Raw genomic sequence first — 19,977 nt, forward strand, 5'->3', positions numbered from 1 at the left:
CTGGAATCGAACCCCAGCACTCCAGAACACCAGACTTACTCATGAACGCCTGTAATCCCAGCTCTTGGGAGGTAGAGGCAGAAGGATCAGAAGTTCAAAATCATTCTCCTTCACCTCCACATGACATATTTAAGGCTAGCCTGGGCTATATGAGAAAATGTCTTTTTTTTAGAACTCAATTTCTTTTTTAAAAAATATTTATTTATTTATTTGTTTGTTTGTTTGTTTATTTATTATGTATACAATATTCTGTCTATGTGTATGCATACACGCCAGAAGAGGGCACCAGACCCCATTACAGATGGTTGTGAGCCACCATGTGGTTGCTGGGATTTGAACTCAGGACCTTTGGAAGAGCAGGCAGTGCTCTTAACCTCTGAGCCATCTCTCCAGTCCCTGAGAAAATGTCTTTAAAAAAGAATACATTATACCCAGGTGGAGTGCAGTTGGTTGCTGATCTGTGATCTGTGGCTATGGTCTAGGTGCCACTGGTTGCTGATCTGTGATCTGTGGCTATGGTCTAGGTGCCGCTGGTTGCTGATCTGTGGCTATGGTCTAGTTTTGCATCCATTAAGAGAACTCATTTCAACATTCTGGACTGCCTGTATATGTATCTGCTCTGGGGACCTCTCTTTTGTACTAAAGACAATATTTAATAAAAATCTCTGCAATGTACTCCTATTTCAATTTGGTTTCTTCAGTGCTGGGTAATAGATCTTAGGACCTTGCACACATGAGACCAGCACAATGCTACTTTACATTCCCAGCCAGAGATTTAATTTTTTTTTCAAGTAGAGGGCTTCAGATGTAGCTTGTTGGTACAGCGTGTAGCATGTACAAACCCCTGGGTTTGATCCCTAGTGGAAAATACATGTGAATTCCTATTTGTATATTGTGGGTATAGGCATATATGTGAATGTGTATGTAGAGACAAATGTTTAAAGTTATATTTTAAGTAATTGATCCAAGTGTGTCTGCATACACCTCTAAATCCCAGCACTTCAAAGGCTATGGAAGGAAGAATCTGAGCTTTAGACCAGATTCATGGAGAAATTCTGTCTCAAAATCAAAGACAAGGGACTGGAGAGGTGCCTTGGTGGTTAAGAGCACTCTCTGCTCTTGCGGAGGACCAGGGTTTGGTTCTCAGTCACCCACGTGGCGGCAGTTCCAGAGAATTTGTTGGCCTGTGAGCACTGCATGCACTTGGTGCCCTTACAGACATGCAGGCAAAACACTTGTATGTGTGGAAAACAAGTAAGTAAATAAAGTATTCAAGATAAGAAAGGACAGCAGGTGTCCATCAAAGGCTGTTGTCACTGCCTCCTCTAGTTCTTCAGTATCAAATGAGCTGAGAGCCAAGGCTAGTATGCCAGTTAGATCAATTGCCAAGGCCCTCAGTCTTCCAGACTGTTAGCAAAGAAGGGCTAGACTGGTGCTTCTCAACCTTCCTAACGCTGCGACCCTTTAATACAGTTCCTCGTGTTGTGGTGAACCCCGACCATAACATTATTTTCGGTGCTATTTCATAACTGTAATTTTGCTACTGTTATGAATTGTAATGTAAATATCTGTATTTTCTGATGGTCTTAGGTGACCCCTGTGAAAGGGTCATTAGACCCAAAGGGATCACAGGTTGAGAACCGCTGCCCTAGCCTGGTTCCCTAGCCTGTAATCTGAGCTGGGCCTGCCAGATTCAACTGCCTGCTCTTCATCCACCCACTGCGTTCAAAACCCAGAGTAAAGCCAGGCAACCTGCAATCCTAGCACTCTGGAGCTTGAGGCCACGCCTGAGCTACACACCAAGACCCCATCTCAAACTAAAACCAAGCCAGAGAAAGACCCTCTCTCTAGAGACAACCTGGTGGCCTTATCACCCCTGCCCCAGGATCCTCTACCCCTGCCAGAGTCTCCTCCTAGCTCCCAGCAGGGGGCGACATTATCATCAATGGATTGGTTTGCAAAGCAGAGGCTTTTACTGCCCTGTAGCCAAAGTAAGATTACCCCAAGGGCAGGTGAACAGCCAGGAGACCTGGGAAAGGAGAAACAAGTTGCTGCGCTGATGCGTGGTGCCATCCTCTCCTCACCCATGCTGTTATACAGGAAAGGGCATTACATCTGCCTTGCCAGGGCCAGCTCAGCCTACACTTGCGCAATCTCCTCCTCCAGCCCCCACTAGGAGCGAGATTCCAGTGTGGCTTTTACGGATGCTGAACTTTCCCTTCACGTCCCAAAGCTGAGCTCTGCACTGAACAGCCATAAGAAGGGGTGGTTCCTGGCACAGGACCCAGGCCTCCAGCTGGCCCACCCCACCCAGCTTGTCCATCGCCCTCTTTGTCCACAGATCTACAAACGTCACAAAGCACACAAAAGCCCTGCAGTAAGGAGTCCAGGGCCAAGTGCCAACTACTGTTGACCTTCAAGCTGGCAGTGGAGACCTTGCTCCTGTTCTGAGTGTGTTTGTTCTGTTCTTCAGTGGTACTGGGGACCAAGCCCTGGGCTTGCACATTCTATACAAGCGCTCCCTGGGACAAGGGATGGTGGAGGTGACAGTGGCTCTGGTCAGTCCTTCATTGAGAATACTGGCTTCTACCTTCTTTCCATTCCTGTACTCAGGCAGCTACAGAGCTGACCACCCACCTCTTTCTCTCAAGACATGAAGATTCTGGATTCTTGAAGAAAATATTTGTTTTTTTCTCCAAATGGCATAATAGAAGCTCAGGGTTCCTCTAATATCTCAGTTCCCAGGAGGAGGACCAGACAAAGACCCTCTTGGGAAACTCGGGTAAGGGCACTTACCAGACAACTGCCACGGAGCCCCACATCCTCAGCCTGGAGGCTCTCTCCTCCCCTGGAGGAGTTTATCTGGTGGCACACCGAGGTCATAAGTAAAAGACCAGCCTGTCCCTTTCTCTTGGTTGCCAAGAGCCACTAAAGTACCAGCCAGGTGCCAGAATGGACAGATAGGTGTTAACACCTCCCTACGGCTTTGTGCCTCCTGGGGTGACAATTAATTGCTTTATCTCTGAGACCTCAATATAATACAGAGCTGTTCTTTGTTGTTGTAGAAAACACCACAACCAAAAGCAACTTAGGAGGAAAAGGGTTTATCAAATCTTATGCTTAGAGTCCATCACTGAAGGAACACAGAGCAGGAATACGCAGCAGCCCGGAGGCAGGAACTGAAGCAGAGGCTGTGGAGGAATGAGGCTTACTGGCTTCACTGCTTAGCTTGCTTTCTCACACCACCAGGGACTATCAGTCCAGGGGTGGCACCATCCACTGTGGGCTGGACTCGGCCACACTGATCATCAATCAATCAAAAGAGAAAAGAAAAGGAAAGAAAGAAAATGCCCCCATAGACACAGCCACAAGCCGACCTGACGGAGGCAGGTCCTCAGCTGAGGTCCCCTCTTCCCAGATGGCTCTAGTTTGTTGTCAAGTTGACAAAAATCACTATCAGATATGCTGAAGGGTACAGCTGAGCTGAAGACAGCTTGCCTACCGCATGGAAGCCTTGGGTTCCAAGAAAAAGAACAGGAGGAGAAAGAAAAGAGAAAATGGGGAGAAACAGGAGGAGGGGAGGGCGAAGGGGAGGAGCAAACCGTGAGGGGTGCGTTCACCCATGGAGACGGTGGGACAGAACTAACAGGAGATCACCAACTCCAGCTGGAATGGGACTGATGGAATATGCGACCAAACCGGACTCTCTGAATGTGGCCGACGGTGGGGGCTGACTGAGAAGCCAAGGACAATGGCGCTGGGCTTCGATTCTTCTGCATGGACGGGCTCTGTGGGAGCCTTCTCAGCTTGGTTGATCACCTTCCTGGACCTGGGGGGAGTTGGGAGGACCTTGGTCTTAATATAGTGTAGGGAACCCTGATGGCTCCTTGGCCTGGAGGGGGGGGGTGTATGGGTGGAGGGGAGGGGAGGGAAAGGGGAAGAGGAGGGGAGGAGATGGAAATTTTTAAATATAAAAAAAATAAACCATGAAAAAAAAAGAAATATTAAAAAAAAGAACTTTGGAGATAGTAGTTTGTTTGTTTGTTTGACACAGAGTTTCTCTGTGTAGCCCTGGCTGTCCTGGTACACACTGTGTAGACCAAGCTGGCCTCAAACTTGGAGATCCACCTGCCTCTGCTTCCCAAGTGCTGAAATTAAAGGTGTGCACCACCACCACCTGGACAAGAATATTTTAGTTCAGTGGCTAAGAGCACTGACTGCTCTTCCAGGAACAGAACCTGAGCTCAATTCCCAGCACCCACATGACAACAGTTTTGAGGAATCCTAAACCCTCATACAGATATACATGCAGGCAAAACAGCAATGTACATAAAAAAAATTTTAATTATTAAAAAAGAATATTTTAAAAAACATTGACTTTTTAAAAACTCATAAAGGTTTATTCAATCTTAATTATGTGAATGTGTAGGTATCTCTGTGTGTGTGTGTGTGTGTGTGTGTGCATGAGGGTGTGGGTGTCCGTGGTCAGGGAAATCAAATCCTCTGGACTGGAGTCCCAGGTGGTTGTGAGCCATCGACACGGGTGTTGGGAATCAAACAAACACGGGTCCTCTAGTACAGGAGCATGTATCCTTTTTTTTTTTTTTTTTTTTTTTTTTTTTGGTTTTTGGAGACAGGGTTTCTCTGTGTGACAGTTCTGGCTGCCCTGGAACTTAGCGCACATATTCTTCACTGCCGCCCTAACTCCAGTCCTAAAATCTGGATTTTAAAAAAGATTTTTTCATTCAGGTGGTGACACATGCCTTTAAACCCAGAACTTGTGGGGACAGAGGCAGGCAGATCTCTGAGTTCCAGGCCAGCCTGGCCTACAGAGGGAGTTCCAGGACAGCCAGGGCTATACCTCCGTGTCTCAAAGAAAAAAAATTCTCTTCCGACTTGTTTTATGTGTATGATTGTTTTGCCTACAAGTATATGCACCACATGGGTTCCTGTGGAAGTCAAAAGAAGCCATCTGAGCCCCTGAAACTGGAGTTACAGATGGTTGTAAGCCACCTTTGTGGCTGGGAACCAAACTCGGGTCCTCTGCAAAAAGAGTCAGAGCTCTTAACCACAAAGCCATCTCTCCAATCCCAAAACTCTTGATTTTTATATTTTATCTGTAGATATTCTCTCTCTCTCTCTCTCTCTCTCTCTCTCTCTCTCTCTCTCTCTCTCTCTCTATCTCTGTGTGTGTGTGTGTGCGCGCGTGCGCGCGCACGTTATCCCCAGTGGTACACAGACCCGGTAAGTGCTGTACCACTGAGCCACCCAGCCTGATAAACCACAGTTAAAAGTCAAGGCTGGAGCCTAGCAGCACTGGCCTATAATCCTAGCACTTGGAAGGCAGAAGCTGGAGGATTAGGAATTCAAGATCACCCTCGCGCTGGAGAGCTGGCTTCAGCGCTTAAGAGCACTGCCTGCTAGGTTCAATTCCCAGTATTCACATGGCAGATCACAACTGTTTAGAATTCCAGTTCCAGAGGACCTAAGAAACACATATATGCAGCCAAAACTTATATACAAAAAAAAACAAACATTTAAAATTAAGAAAAAACACCTTCAGCTACCCAGTGTGTGTAAGGCTAACCTGGACCACATGAGACCTTTTCTCAAAGAGCAAAAAATTTAAATTGGGTGTAGGGGTACATGCTTTTAATTCCACCCCTTGGGAAAGCAGTCAGGTGAATCTCTGAGTCTACAGAGCAAGTTCCAGGACAACCAGGGCTACAAAGAGAAACCCTGTCTCAAAAAAAAAAAAAACAAAAGAAGAAAAAGAAGGAGGGACTTGAGAGCTGGCTCAGCAGTTAAGAGCGTGCGTTCCTGAAGCATGAGGACCAGTGTTTGGACTCCAGCACGGCTCCCTCCCGCTCAGGATGTGGAGTTGAACCCAGAGCTCCATGTATGCTAAGCGAGTGGCTGTCTGTGTGCTGAGAAGGGTCCTGCGTGGCTTTGAACTCGCTCTGCAGCCCTGCTGGCCCCTCAGCTTTCATTCTTTCTGTTTCAGCCTTCTGTGTGGCTGGGGGCCTGCACCCCTGGGCCTGGCTGCATTTGTCATTTTTAACTATTTTAATTAGACTAGTAGGAAATTATGCCAGCTATCTCAGAATCTGGGGATTTGGGGAAAACTTTTTTCTAACTAGAGCTCAATTCACTTACATTTTAAAAAGACACCTCTCTCTCTCTCTCTCTCTCTCTCTCTCTCTCTCTCTCTCTCTCTCTCTCCTTCTCTCTTATACACACACACTCTCACACACAGATACAGACATACACACTCTTTCACACACACTTTTTCTCACACTCTTACACACACTCTCACATGCGCACATCTCTCACACACATGCATGCACACACACTCACACACACACTCACACACACTCTGACACATACTCTCAGACACACACTCTCTCTGTTACACACACACACACACACACACACACGTGTGTTCATGCACGTGCGTGCAGTTCATGTAGGTCAGAGGACAACCTACAGTCAATTCTCTCCACCATGTTTGCCCCAGGGCTCTAACGAGTCAGCAGGGCTGATGGCAAGCATCTTAACACACTGAGCCATTTTACTGGCCCTTTCCCTCGTTCTGTTATGAAATTTTTCAAAACACACACAGAAAACTTCTCAGGGTCCAAGGAACACTCTTGGACCCGTCTTCTAGAATCTCCTTTCTTCATTGGTGTTTTATCTCCCTTCATTTAGACTGTTTCCTTAAGTCAACTCTGATGACAGCTTACTCTTGAATCCCACACTGCCTGGGTTTATTCTGTGCCACCTGAGAAGACAGGGATGGAACCTAGACCTCAGTGTAGTTCTCGAAAACTTGTTATCCACGGGCCCCGTTCACACACAGGTGGGAGGTTCTCATTGCACCAAGCAGAAGCACCAAGATTGGAACACACAGCTGGCTAAACCTTCACAGGGACCCTTGAAGCCCCCGCTTCAGAGAGCCCCACACAGGAATGCCAAGGCCAGGTCAAACATCCTCAGTACACAACTCACTCACCCTAAGAGAACCTGCAAGGACCCCTGAGGCTCTTGATTAAACCTAAAGAGAAGCAGGGGCTGCGGGATGGCTCAGGGTCTAAAGACACCTGACGCCAAACCTGACTACTTGAGTTCAGTCCCTGGGACCTAGATGGAGGAAGGAGAGATCAGTTCTTACAAGCTGCCCTCTGACCTCTCTGTACAGTGCCATGGTACGTTTGCTTCCTATACACACATACTCACACAAGTACATAAATAAATAGAATTTTTAAATTTTTTAAATAATATAGAGAAGGAATTAGAAAACAAATTCTCTTCCCTTTTGACAACATAAACCTCATTCCACACACACATCTACAGAGATTATCACATGCCTTAGCACATATCTTTAAACACATCTACACACACACACACACATACACACACACACTTCTGGAATATTCTTAGAAAAACAGTCTCACTGGGGTCTTTATGAATGAGCTCAAATTTCATTTTTCCAACTGGGAAAACTCACATTTTCAAAATTGTTTCTCCTCACTAACAGCTGGGAACTGGCCAAGTCCCAGCACCCCCACCGTGACTTCACCACAATTTTATTTGTGAACAGCCTCCTCCTCTCTTGCAAACGAGAAATGGCATCTACACATCTAAACTATGGGCGTGGCTGCCCACAAAGCTGGTTTTCCGAAAGTACAGCCACCAACTCACTCACAGGTCTCCTTTGACACTTGGAGGTCAAAGATCAGTAAGAAAAATATTAACTCCAGTTGCCACGCTTCCCAGGCGTTTTCAAGTTCACCCACCTCTGCAGAAACCCACACCATTACCACCGGGCTTACCAAATGTCTACCTGGTTAGTCAGTTATAAAATATGCAAATCGCCTTATGGCATCCCAGCCTGGGAACCAGGAAACAGACATCTGGACATCGTGATATGGAAGTGTAGTATTTTTCACACGGCTGTCAATGCTGGGGATTAAACTCATGGCCTTGGGCATGCAGGCAAGCGCTCTACCAACTGAGCTATAGGCCGCCCAAGCCAGTTTTTGTCTTGAGAGCTGCCATTCATCCAGAATTTTCTCTGAGTTAGACAGGGTTCTGAGGCATTGGCACAGCCATCTAATCTGGGTCCACCCTCAAAAGCACCTATCTGTATAAATTCAGGAATGGGGAAAAATACGTTCTTACCTTCATTAACACCTAGTTGAAAGTTAGTGTTTGACCGTCATGAAGAGAATAAATGAGCCACAATATCATTTTGCTCCTAAGAGAAATACCATGCATTTTCTTTCTTTTCCATTTATTTATTTTGCGTGTATGTATGTGAGTGTACATGCCACCGCATACATATGGAAGTCAGAGAAGAACTTGGGGAATAGGTTCTCCCCCACCAGGTGGGTCTCTGGGATTGAAACTCAATCAGACGCGGACACAGGCACCTGTACCCACTAAGCCATCTTCCCGGCCCTAACCCCGTGTGTTTTTATGACCCGTGGCAACTGTCACAGGGAATCTCCGACAGCTTTGACAGCCACCACTGGTGTTTGCCTGTTTGCTTGCTTCTGGTGTTGCTGGGGCTTGAACCTGGAGAGCTCTTCACTGGAGGCAAAGGGCTCTGCCGCTGAGCTCCAGCCCCAGCATTCCATCCCTACCCTGGACCTAAGGCGGTGAGCAGCTACCTCTGGCCATCAATCTGTCACCAAGAAGAGCAGCCGGGCTTCCTTGTGGGGACCATCCGCTCACAAAAACAGCACGGAGACTTAATATTGATTATGAAAGCTTGGCCTCGGCTTAGGCTTCTTCTCAACAAGCTCTTATAACTTTTATATTCATCTACACTCTGCCATGTGGCATTACCTCATCTCCGTACTGCACATCCTGTTTCCTCTGAGTCCGGCTGGCGATTCCTGCCTTTCTTTCCCAGAGTTCTCTCTCTGCCTGGAAGTTCCGCCTATACTCTCCTGCCTAGCTATTGGCCTTTTAACTTCTATTATACCAAACACAGAAATATATCTTCACACCTTGTACGAATATCCCACAACAAAGAAGTGCTGTTATTACAACATTGTGGATTTGTTTAACACGTTAATAATTGGTTCTTGTTAACACTGGGGTATTTTGGGCAGAGGGACGTTTACATCAACTATTTCGTTGTAAGTGATAAAATACATACAATAGGCCAGGCAGTGGTGGCGCACCCCTTTAATCCCAGCACTCAGGAGACAGAGGCAGGTGGATCTCTGTGAGTTCGAGGCCAGCCTGGTCTACAGAGTGCGTTCCAGGACAGCCAGTACTGTTACGGAGAGAAACCCTGTCTTTTTTTTTTTTTTTTTTTTTTTTTTTTTTTTTGGTTTTTCGAGACAGGGTTTCTCTGTGGCTTTGGAGCCTGTCCTGGAACTAGCTCTTGTAGACCAGGCTGGTCTCGAACTCACAGAGATCCGCCTGCCTCTGCCTCCCGAGTGCTGGGATTAAACCCTGTCTTGAAAAACTAAAATCAATCAGTCACACAATAGGGACAGAGAGACAGCTGGTGCTCCTGTCTCCGGCTCCCAGATACCTGGGATTACAGACATATAGTCATTCATCTTCTCATTTTATTGTATTTCTGTAGTTTTTTTTCTTTTTCTTTCTTTCTTTTCTTTTTGGGGGGTGTGGTTTTGAGACTGGGTTTCTATGTATAACCCTCACTGTCCTGGAACTCACTGTGTAGACCAGGCTGGCCTCAAACCTGGAGCTCTGCCTCAGCCTCCAGAGTGCTGGGATTAAAGATGTGCCCCACTACGCCCAGCTCCTCCCTCTTTCCATCCCTGTTTTCCTCCCTCCCTCTGTGTGTGTGCGTTGGGGGGTCAAAGGACAATTTCAAAGCTCATTCTCACTTCCACCTGTTGAGGGCAGAGTACTCCAGGCTAGCCTGCCCATGAGCCTCCCAGTGATGGCCATGCACCTATCTGCCTCTCTCCCATTTCCCTATAGGGGTGTGGGAGTGTGGGGCTTGTGGCACCATACCCAGCTTTTTCATGTGGGTTCAGGGATCAAACTCCCATTGTCTAACTTGCCTAGCAAGCGTTCTTCCCACCCAAGCTGTCTCTCAGCCCCCATCGGAATCTATAAAAACCTTTTTCTCACCTTGTTTAGAAAATATACTAGTTTGATTTCAAGAAGCAAATCAACAGTTAAGAGCCCAGATTCTAGAACTACTCTGACTCTGTAGATAACAGAGAGATGCAAATCAAAGTGACATTATGAGGAAGCATTTTACATTCATCAGAATGGCAAAAATTAGGGAGGTGGGAACGAGGAAGGAGGAGGGCTGGGGAGCTGTGCAGAGGTGGGCGGGGAAATGCGGGGAAGCAGCAGCTCTCAGGTGTCTGAGAGGGCTGGGTAGGTGGGGCTACGGCCTGTGCTTCTGCCTGGCTTCTTACCTGGACCGTGGGGAAGGCATTAACCTGCTTCACAGAGGTAGGATCAAGCAACTCTTGATGTCAATTGCTAAGATGGTACCTGTACCAAAGAAAGAGTCTGTGAACACAGCCTTGTAGCTATAAGCTCAGAGGGCCAGGGCTTTTGTTCCTTTGTGGTATATTGGATCTCTCGGGGGGGGGGGGGGGGATGAACAGAGAACGCAAGTGAGATGGGGTGGTCTTTTACTGTGGGATCCTGCTCTGTATGCCGTGAATATGTTTTTATTACCATTGGTTAATAAAGAAGCTTTACTGGCCTATAACAGGGCAGAATACAGCAAGGCGGGAAACTCAAACAGAGATAGAGGAGGAAATAAGACAGAGTCAAGGAGATGCCCTATAGCTACCAAAGGACAAAAATGGCAGAACCTTACCAGTAAGCCACAGCCTCGTGGCAGTATACAGATTAATAGTAATGGATTAATTTAAGATATAAAAGCTACCAAGGAATAGGGCCTGAGCCATTGGCCAAGCAGAGTTATAATTAATATAGTTTCTGTGTGATTATTTGGGTCTGGGTGGCCAGGAAGCAAAAGCACAGTCTTAGTCAACAGTTTACCAAATGCTGTGAGCATTTAGAAGTGATGGACTACAGGTTTGTGAACTTTGCCCTAAAGAATATACAGTAAACACTTCTGCCTTTGCCAATGATACTATGAATGTTAAATGTTACAACCTCAGAGGCTAGACAGAGGGAGCATGGTTGTGTTCTAATGAAACTATCTGTGGGGTTGGAGAGACAGCCCACTGGTTAAGAGCATATTGTTGTGAAATATTTGTTTAATTAGGCAAAGATGTGTTGCATTTATTTAATTATATAAAGATGTGCTGCTTTTGTTTATGTTGCAGAATATTTGTTTAACTAGGCAAGGATATGTTATATTTGTTTAATTATGTAAAAATGTGTTACTGTTTTACCTTGTCTGCCTAAGGCACCTGACTGGTCTAATAAAAAGCTGAACATCCAAGCCCGACGGTGGTGGCGCACACCTTTAATCCTAGCACTCGGGAGGCAAAGTCAGGCGGATCTCTGTGAGTTCGAGGCCAGCCTGGTCTAAAAGAGCTAGTTCCAGGACAAGAACCAAAAGCTACGGAGAAACCCTGTCTCGAAAATTAAAAAAAAAAAAAGCTGAACATCCAATAGTCAGGGAGGAAGTAAAGGTAGGACTTCCAGGCAGGGAGAGTGAGGATGAGGAGGAGGAGGAGGAGGAGGAGGAGGAGGAGGAGGAGGAGGAGGAGGAGGAGAAATTTAGGCTCAGGAGTGCTGTGGGATAATGCTCTTCTGCACTGTAAAGATTTGTCACTCATATTGGGTTTTTTTAATTTTATTGATTTTTATTAAGCTCTACATTCTTCTCTGCTCCCCTCCCTGCCTCTCCCCTTCCCTTCAATCCTTTCCCAAGGTCCCCATGCTCCCAATTTACTCAGGAGACCTTGTCTTTTTCTACTTCCCATGTAGATTAGATCCATGTATGTCTCTCTTAGGGTCCTCATTGTTGTCTAAGTTCTCTGGGATTGTGATTTGTAGGCTGGTTTTCTTTGCTTTATGTTTAAAAATCACCTATGAGGGCTGGAGAGATGGCTCAGTGGTTAAGAGCACTGACTGCTCTTCCCAAGGAGCCAGGTACAATTCCCAGCACCCACATGGCAGCTCACAACTGTCTGAAAATCCAGTTCCAGGGGATCTGACACCTTCACACCAATGCACATAAAATAAAGTTAAATAAACCATAAAAAAATTTTTAAAAATCACCTATGAGTGAGTACGTGTGATAATTGTCTTTCTGGGTCTGGGTTACCTCACTCAAAATGATGTTTTCTAGCTCCATCCATTTGCCTGCAAAATTCAAGATGGTGTTATCTTTTTCTGCTGTGTAGTACTCCATTGTGTAAATGTACCACATTTTCCTTATTTTTTGGTGGGGGGACATTTAGGTTGTTTCCAGGTTCTGGCTATGACAAACAATGCTGCCATGAACATAGTTGAGCACATGTCTTTGTGACATGATTGAGCATCCTTTGGCTGTATACTCAAAAGTGGTACTACTGGGTCTTGAGGAAGGTTGTTTCCTAATTTTCTGAGAAATCACCACACTGACATCCAAAGGGGCTGTACCAACTTGTACTCCCACCAGCAATGCAGGAGTGTTCCCTTTACCCCACAACCTCTCTAGCATAATTTGTCATCAGTGTTTTGATCTTGGCCATTCTTACAGGTATAAGATGGAATCTCAGAGTTGTTTGATTTGTATTTCTCTGATGGCTAAAGATGCTGAGCATTTCCTTAAGTGTCTTTTAGCCATTTTAGATTCCTCTATTGAGAGTTCTCTGTTTTGGTCTGTACTCTATTTTTTTATTGGATTATTTGTTCTTTTGATGACCAATTTCTTGAGTTCTTTGTATATTTTGGAGATCAGACCTCTGTCCAATGTGGGGTTGGTGAAGATCTTTTCCCATTCTGTAGGCTGTCGTTTTGTCTTGTTGACCGTGTCCTTTGCTTTACAGAAGCTTTTCAGTTTCAGGAGGTCCCATTTATACAGAGCCAAAGATATACAGAGAAACCCTGTTTCAAAAAACCAAAAATTAAAAATAAAAGAAATGGAGAGAAAAGTCACATAAAGATGGAAAATACAAGCCGGGCGGTGGTGGCGCACGCCTGTAGTCCCAGCACTCGGGAGGCTGAGGCAGGCGGATCTCTGCGAGTTCGAGGCCAGCCTGGTCTACAAGAGCTAGTTCCAGGACAGGCTCTAGAAACTACAGGGAAACCCTGTCTCGAAAAACCAAAAAAAAAAAAAAAAGATGGAAAATACACAGAGAATCTGGATACTGTCTGCTATTGTATTGTCCCTGAATGGTTTGACTGCTGAGGAAGGAGCAAAAGCTGCTTAAAGACATTTGATTACGCCGGGCGGTGGTGGCGCACGCCTTTAATCCCAGCACTCGGGAGGCAGAGGCAGGCGGATCTCTGTGAGTTCGAGACCAGCCTGGTCTACAAGAGCTAGTTCCAGGACAGGCTCCAAAGCCACAGAGAAACCCTGTCTCGAAAAACCAAAAAAAAAAAAAAAAAAAAAAAAAAGACATTTGATTACAAATGCTGCTGAATTAATTCAACCTATATATTTTGAAAATGCCTTGACTTCAAAATTTAAGTCAAAAGCTATGTTACTTTGGAGAAGAGATTTTGCTTTTGTTTCCACAGGAAATGAGAGACAATGGATTCATTCCGGGTTAGGAAAAATAAAGTTTGATCAAGGACGACCCCCTGAAAAATCTCCAATAGGAGTGGATAGCCCAAATTATCCAACGTTTTTAGAGCACCACTGTTGAAATTTCCTCTGAGTTCTACATGCAGAACAGCTTCAAGACTGCTGATTGAGATGATCTAGCCTCACAGAATACTCCAATCAGGACTTGGCCAGAATCTTAAATTTTATTTTAGTCCCCATAAGATTGATTACTAGTGCCCCATCAATCAGCAGGAAGTAGCTTAGAAAACTATGCCCACACTTCAAAAAAATGGATTATGGATATTTGTCTTTGTTTAGTGTGTTGGTTACAAGTTGTTATGGATAATGGTCAGGAAAAAAGCTAAACAATGGAGATTAGATAAAGGGTCTTGTTTTGAAAAAAGGGGAAGAGCTGTGGGATAATGCTCTTGTACACTGTAAAGATTTGTCACTCATATTGGTTTGATAAAGTACTGATTGGCCAGTAGCCAGGCAGGACATATAGATAGGGGGACCAGGCTAAGAGAATTATGGGAAGAGAAAAGGAAGAGAGTCAGTCATCAGTCAGATACAAAGGAAGCACGATGAGAATGCCTCACTGAGAAAAGGTACCAAGCCATGTGACTAAACATAGACAAGAATTATGGGTTAATTTAAGTTGCAAGAACTAGTTAATAATAAGCCTGAGCTAATAGCCCAAACAGTTTATAATTAATATAAGCCTCTGTTTGGTGTTTCTTTGGGACTGAACAGCTGTGGGATGAGATGAAACAGAAACTCCCATCAACACAGGAGAAAGGAAGAAAAAAAATGCCAGGAAGATACCAGGGGCCAGACATGAGGAAACAGGAAAGTAGGACATACAGAATGAAATCATAGTAAAAAGCCCAATGAAAAATGTAGATGAAGAGAAACAGGTTAAATTAAGTTAAAGGATCTATTGGGACAAGTCTAAGCTAAGGCTAAGCATTCATAATTAATAATAAGTCTCCGCATTCTTCTTTGTGAGCTGGTTGGTGGCCCAAAGGAAATTCCAACTATAGCACTTCTCATCTAGAGGACCTGAGTTCAGTTCCCAGTGCCCATATCAGGCAGCTCACAGTTTGATTCTCAGCATTAAAAATAGAGCTTTCAATTTTTTTTTTGTTTGTTTTTCGAGACAGGATTTCTCTTCAGCTTTAGAGCCTGTCCTGGAGCTAGCTCTTGTATACCAGGATGGCCTCGAACTCACAGAGATCCGCCTGCCTCTGCCTCCCAAGTGCTGGGATTAAAGGCGTGCGCCACCACCGCCCGGCTTTTTAGCCCATTTCTAATAATTTGTGTATTGCCACAAGGCTGTGGCCTACTAGTAAGGTTCTGGTGTGTCCTTCTCTGACAGCTACATGGCATCTCCCTGACTCCACCTCCTCCTCTATATATTTCTGTTTGGATTTCCCGCCTGGCTTTGCTCTGCTAAGACATTGGCTGTAACAGCTTTATTCGCTAACCAATAAAAGCTACACCTATACAGAAGGACACCCCACTTCACTAACACATGCTGTTCCCCTTAGCTGTACCCTCAGTCTCCATTACTAACCTGATACATAATAACTGAATGTATTTATGGGGCACAATATGACAATTTGACATGTATACAATATACAATTGTCAAATGAGGTAGAGCATTTTTGTCTCTTTAAACATTTGTCATTTCCCTGTGTTAGAAAGATCTGAACTCCTCTCCTTTAGCTCTTTTAAAACATGCACTAGGGCTGGCCAGTGGTGGCACATACCTTTGATCCCAGCACTCGGGTGAGAGGTCAGCCTGGACTACAGAGTGGGTTCCAGAACAGCTGGGGCTACACACAGAAACCCTGTCTCAAAAGACAAAGAAATAAAATATGAACTAGAACTCGCTGATGGAAGCACACACCTCTGATCCCGGCATGAAGCAGAGGTAGGAGGGTCTCTAGTGGGCATTTGTACACTGTGTAAAGATGCATTACTGTGACTGGTGTAATAAAAAGCCCAACAGCCAATAGCAGGAAAGAGGTACAGGCAGGACTTCCGGGCAGAGAGAGAACTCTGGGAAGAAGGGCACCAAGGGAACATCAAGGGGACAAAGAACAAGTCACAGATATGGGACTGAGGAAAGGTAACCAAGCATGCTAGAACATAGATTAGTAGAAACAAGTTAATTAAGTAATAAGAGCTAGTTAGGAAAAAAGCATAAGCTAAAGCCAAACTTTCATAATTAATAATAAATCTCCATGTCGATATTTGGGAGCTGGTGGTCCCAATGAGGAAGTACAACTCCAGACCTCTATGATGCTGAGTCCACATTGGTCCACAGAGCTAGTTCCAAAACAGCCAAGACTACGAAAACCCTGTCTCAACATAATATATACTGGGCCAGGCATGGCAGTCCATACCTGTACCCCCAGCACTTGGGGGTGGGGGTAGGAGGTAATCTTCAGCTACATAAAGAACTCAAGGGCACCCCAGGTCCTCTCAGACCCATTTCTAAAACAATAAGAACAACAAATGGATTTGAAAATATTTAGACCAAGTATGGCTGTACATGCTTGTAATTCCTGCACAACAGAGACTATGGCAGGAAGGTTGCCGTGTGTTTACCATCTGAACTATCTACATAGTGAGTGCAAGACCAGCCTAGGCTAAGTACCAAGGCTTTGTCTCAAAAAAGCAAAGGAAAAAATGAATTATTTATTAATATGGGACTGGAGAAATGGCTGAGTAGTGAAGCCCAACACCCAGACAGTAGACAGGGCTTTTCAGAAAATGCCTGCAGCCCCTGCTCTAGGAAGAGCAGAAAGAGAAAACCTAAGCTCCAGATACAGGGAGAGAACAAGTAGAGATGTAGTCGTCTGGCTTGCATGTGCACATACATGCCCCCCCACTCCACATGCACATATACTCACACTTAGACACACACACAAATAAATAAATAAATCTGTTTTTAAAGTAGGGAAAAAATCATGCATTAAATATGTACATAAATTTTCCTAGTCATCATCCCCTAAATAACTCAATACAACAACTATTTACATAGCATTTACATTTTATTAGGTATTGTGAGGAATGCAGAGACGATTTAAAGTATATGGGGTCATTTGCATAGGTTATATGCAAATACTATATCATTTTATAATAGGAATTTTAAAGAGGGGCATGGTACCTATACCTATAAAGCCAGTGCCTGGAAGGCTGAGGCAGGGGGACCACTACAGGTTGAGGACAGCCTGGTTTGTTCAGGATTTTGTTACTGGTGTTTGCATGGATTGCTTTTCTTGTAACTGACATATTTATTATTTATTCATTGTTTTTGAGAAAGGATTTCTCTGTGTATCCTTGGCTGACCTGGAACTCATTCTGTAGACCAGGCTGGCCTTGAACTCACAGAACTGCCTGCCTCTGCCTCCCATGTGCTGGGATTAAAGGCATGCACCACCACCACCTGGCTCATATATTTTTTTAGATTTATTATTGTATCTATGTGTATTGTGTAGGTCTATGTGCATACATCATAATGATGCAGAGCCCATGGAGACAAGAAGAGGGCATGAGACTCCCCTGGAGCTGGAGATGCAGGTGGCTATGAACCACCCAGTCTTTGTTTGTTTGTTTTTCAAGACAGGGTTTCACTGTTTAGCTCTGGCTGTCCTGGAACTTGCTCTGTAGACCAGGTAGGCCTCGAACTCACAGTGATCTGCCTTCCTCTGCCTTCCAACTGCTGCAGTGTTGGGACTGTTTGCAGTCCTGGCCTCCAGCTGCTCTTCCCTGCTAGTGACCTTTTCTTGCCCTTTTGATTTGAGCTTCTGAGAGCTGTGTCAAAGTTGTTTACCAACCCTACTTCCTGAGCACCCATTGCCTTGGCCTTGACCAAGGATCAGGCGGTGAGGTCTTTACTTGTTGGCCCACCTGGCTGGCTTAGGTATAAAACCTCCATGGTGCTGTTCAATGAAGGGCTTCTTCTACCAGCAGCTAGAGAGGTGTATGTTCAATCCTGATGTCCTTTGCTCGGTTTCGGTTCCAGGCCATGCAGGCGCGGCACTGCAGATTAAAGGTGTGCGGTGCACCACCACTGCCCAGTGAACCACCCAGTCTTATAAGGGCACTGGGAACCAAACTCCTTCCCTCTGGAAGAGCAGAAGGTGCTTCTCCAGTCCCTACAAAAATGACTTTAAAATCCTAAGACCTAGGGCAACACAGGGACTATACCTTTATTCTGGCAGGTTGTAGGCAGGAAATTAAAAAAAAAAAAAAAAAGCCTATCACAATGAAGCCAGACTTTTTTTAAAAAATCTGGATACTGTTTTACCATTCAAATATGCCTGAGACCCTGTCTGAGAGAGAGAGAGAGAGAGAGAGAGAGAGAGAGAGAGAGAGAGAGAGAGAGAGAGAGAGAGAGAGGAGGAGAGGAGGGGAGGGGAGGGGAGGGGGAAGAGAGGAGAGGAAAGGAGAGAGGAGAGGAGAGGAGAGGAGATAGAGAAAGGAAAAGACAAAGGAAGAAATAAAAATAGGAAGGGGGGAAAAAAGCCAAGTGGTGGTCGCATACACCTTAATCCCAGCACTCAGGATGGAGGATGCAGAGGGAGGTAGGTATCTCAGTTCAAGGCCAGCCCGAACTACAGAGTGAGTTCTAGGACAGCCAGGGCTACACAGAGAAAAGTCAAGAAAGAAGAGGAAGAACAGGAGAAGGAGGAGGAGAAAGAGAAGAAATGTCTCCAGTGGGCTGGAGCTGAGTAACTCCCAAAAGGCTTCATTTTATACTCTAAAGCCACAAGGTGGGGCAAGCAAGTAAGCAAACAAAAGCATTCTAGGCAGGTAGCTCAGAGGCTTTTGGTTTAATTAGAGCTGAGGGCTGTAAACTGAGGAGAGGGCAGGGACCTAGTGTTTCCGCTGTTCCTCCAGGTCATTCTGTTCCAGTAGCGAGTCCTGCTAGGGGATAGGCAGTGCTTCAAGGGAATCACTAGATAAATCAATAAAAAATAAAACAGTAACTAGTAATTGATCTTTTCTACCTTATTCTCCTTCAGTGCCTTAGCCTCCTGAGTAGCCGTGACTACAGCTGTATCACCAAGCCCAACTCCTAGAAATGGTCACAGAAGTCACATAGAAGAATTTCCTTCTTTGGGGGATAAGAGGGCTGAATGTGGCCTAGATGGGGGAAGTGAGAACTGGCTATACACATTCATAAACAGATATTACAAAATATGAGCCAGTTACTGCAGGGGTCTCTGTGGCCTCCACAGCCAGCAGAGAGATGATCCTAGAGAGGCAGGAGGGTTGTTTGATTCAACACGGTTCAGTAGGTGGTGGTTGTTTCAAACTTCAAGCATCTGATCCCAAGTGGGTTTTTTTTTTTCATTTTATTGTATTTATTTTTATTTATTTTTTTTAAATTATTTATTTATTATATATACAACATTCTGTTTGTGTGTATGCCTGCAGGCCAGAAGAGGGCACCAGACCCATTACAGATGGTTGTGAGCCACCATGTGGTTGCTGGGAATTGAACTCAGCACCTTTGGAAGAGCAGACAATGCTCTTAACCTCTGAGCCATCTCTCCAGCCCTTATTTTTGTTTTTTGAGACAGGGTTTTTCTGTAGTTTTGGAGCCTGTCCTGGAACTCACTCGGTCGACCAGGCTGGCCTCAAACTCACAGACATCCCCCTGCCTCCGCCTCCCGAGTGCTCCGAGCAGTTTATTTCACAGCACACTTTGGTGAAGATTTTTCTAGTGATAATTAACTCGGTGTCACGTGTACAACAAAGTATACATTATGAATCTCTGAAGAACAAAGTAAGCGGAATCAGACATGACTACTACGAAACTCTTTGTAAAAAGTACATGGGACACCGGCCATAAAGATAGTTTCTATAGTAAACTGAGAAAAAACAAGCTCATTAGGGGGTCTGGAGAGGGCCTTGGTGGGGTCGCAGATAGTGTAAAGCGCGTCCTTTCTCAGCCTTCTGGGTGACAACAGGTCTTGCCTTCCTTCTCTTGGAGTCACTGCTTTGAGTCACTAACATTTCAGATTCCTCTAGTGCTTGTCTGTGAGCACAAACACCTCCGTCCCCTCCCAGCTTACGAGTGGCAGCTGTGCTGCTGTGCGCTGTATCATTACTCCAACTGTTCCTTATGTCTGAATGGGTTTGGCTTTCCTGAGACAGGGTTTCTTGGTGTAGTCCTGGCTGTCCTGGAAATCACTCTGGAGACCAGGCTGGCCTTGAATTTAGAAATCTGCCTGCCTCTTTCTCCCTAGTGCTAAAATTAAAGGTGTGATCACCAC

General features: G+C 45.2%; 1 protein-coding gene across 1 annotated transcript in view; it reads right to left on the reverse strand.

Annotated features, from left to right (window-relative positions):
* C6H1orf127 (chromosome 6 C1orf127 homolog) overlaps positions 1 to 2,822 on the reverse strand; it is a 30,990-nt gene extending 28,168 nt beyond the window's left edge. The window contains 1 exon segment of the mRNA XM_038334350.2: positions 2,797 to 2,822. Within this exon segment, the coding sequence (XP_038190278.2) occupies positions 2,797 to 2,822 (26 nt within the window).
* Positions 2,823 to 19,977: the final 17,155 nt, after the last annotated feature.

The sequence above is a fragment of the Arvicola amphibius genome, chromosome 6 (assembly GCF_903992535.2).
Source record: "Arvicola amphibius chromosome 6, mArvAmp1.2, whole genome shotgun sequence".
In the NCBI taxonomy this organism is placed as follows: domain Eukaryota; kingdom Metazoa; phylum Chordata; class Mammalia; order Rodentia; family Cricetidae; genus Arvicola; species Arvicola amphibius.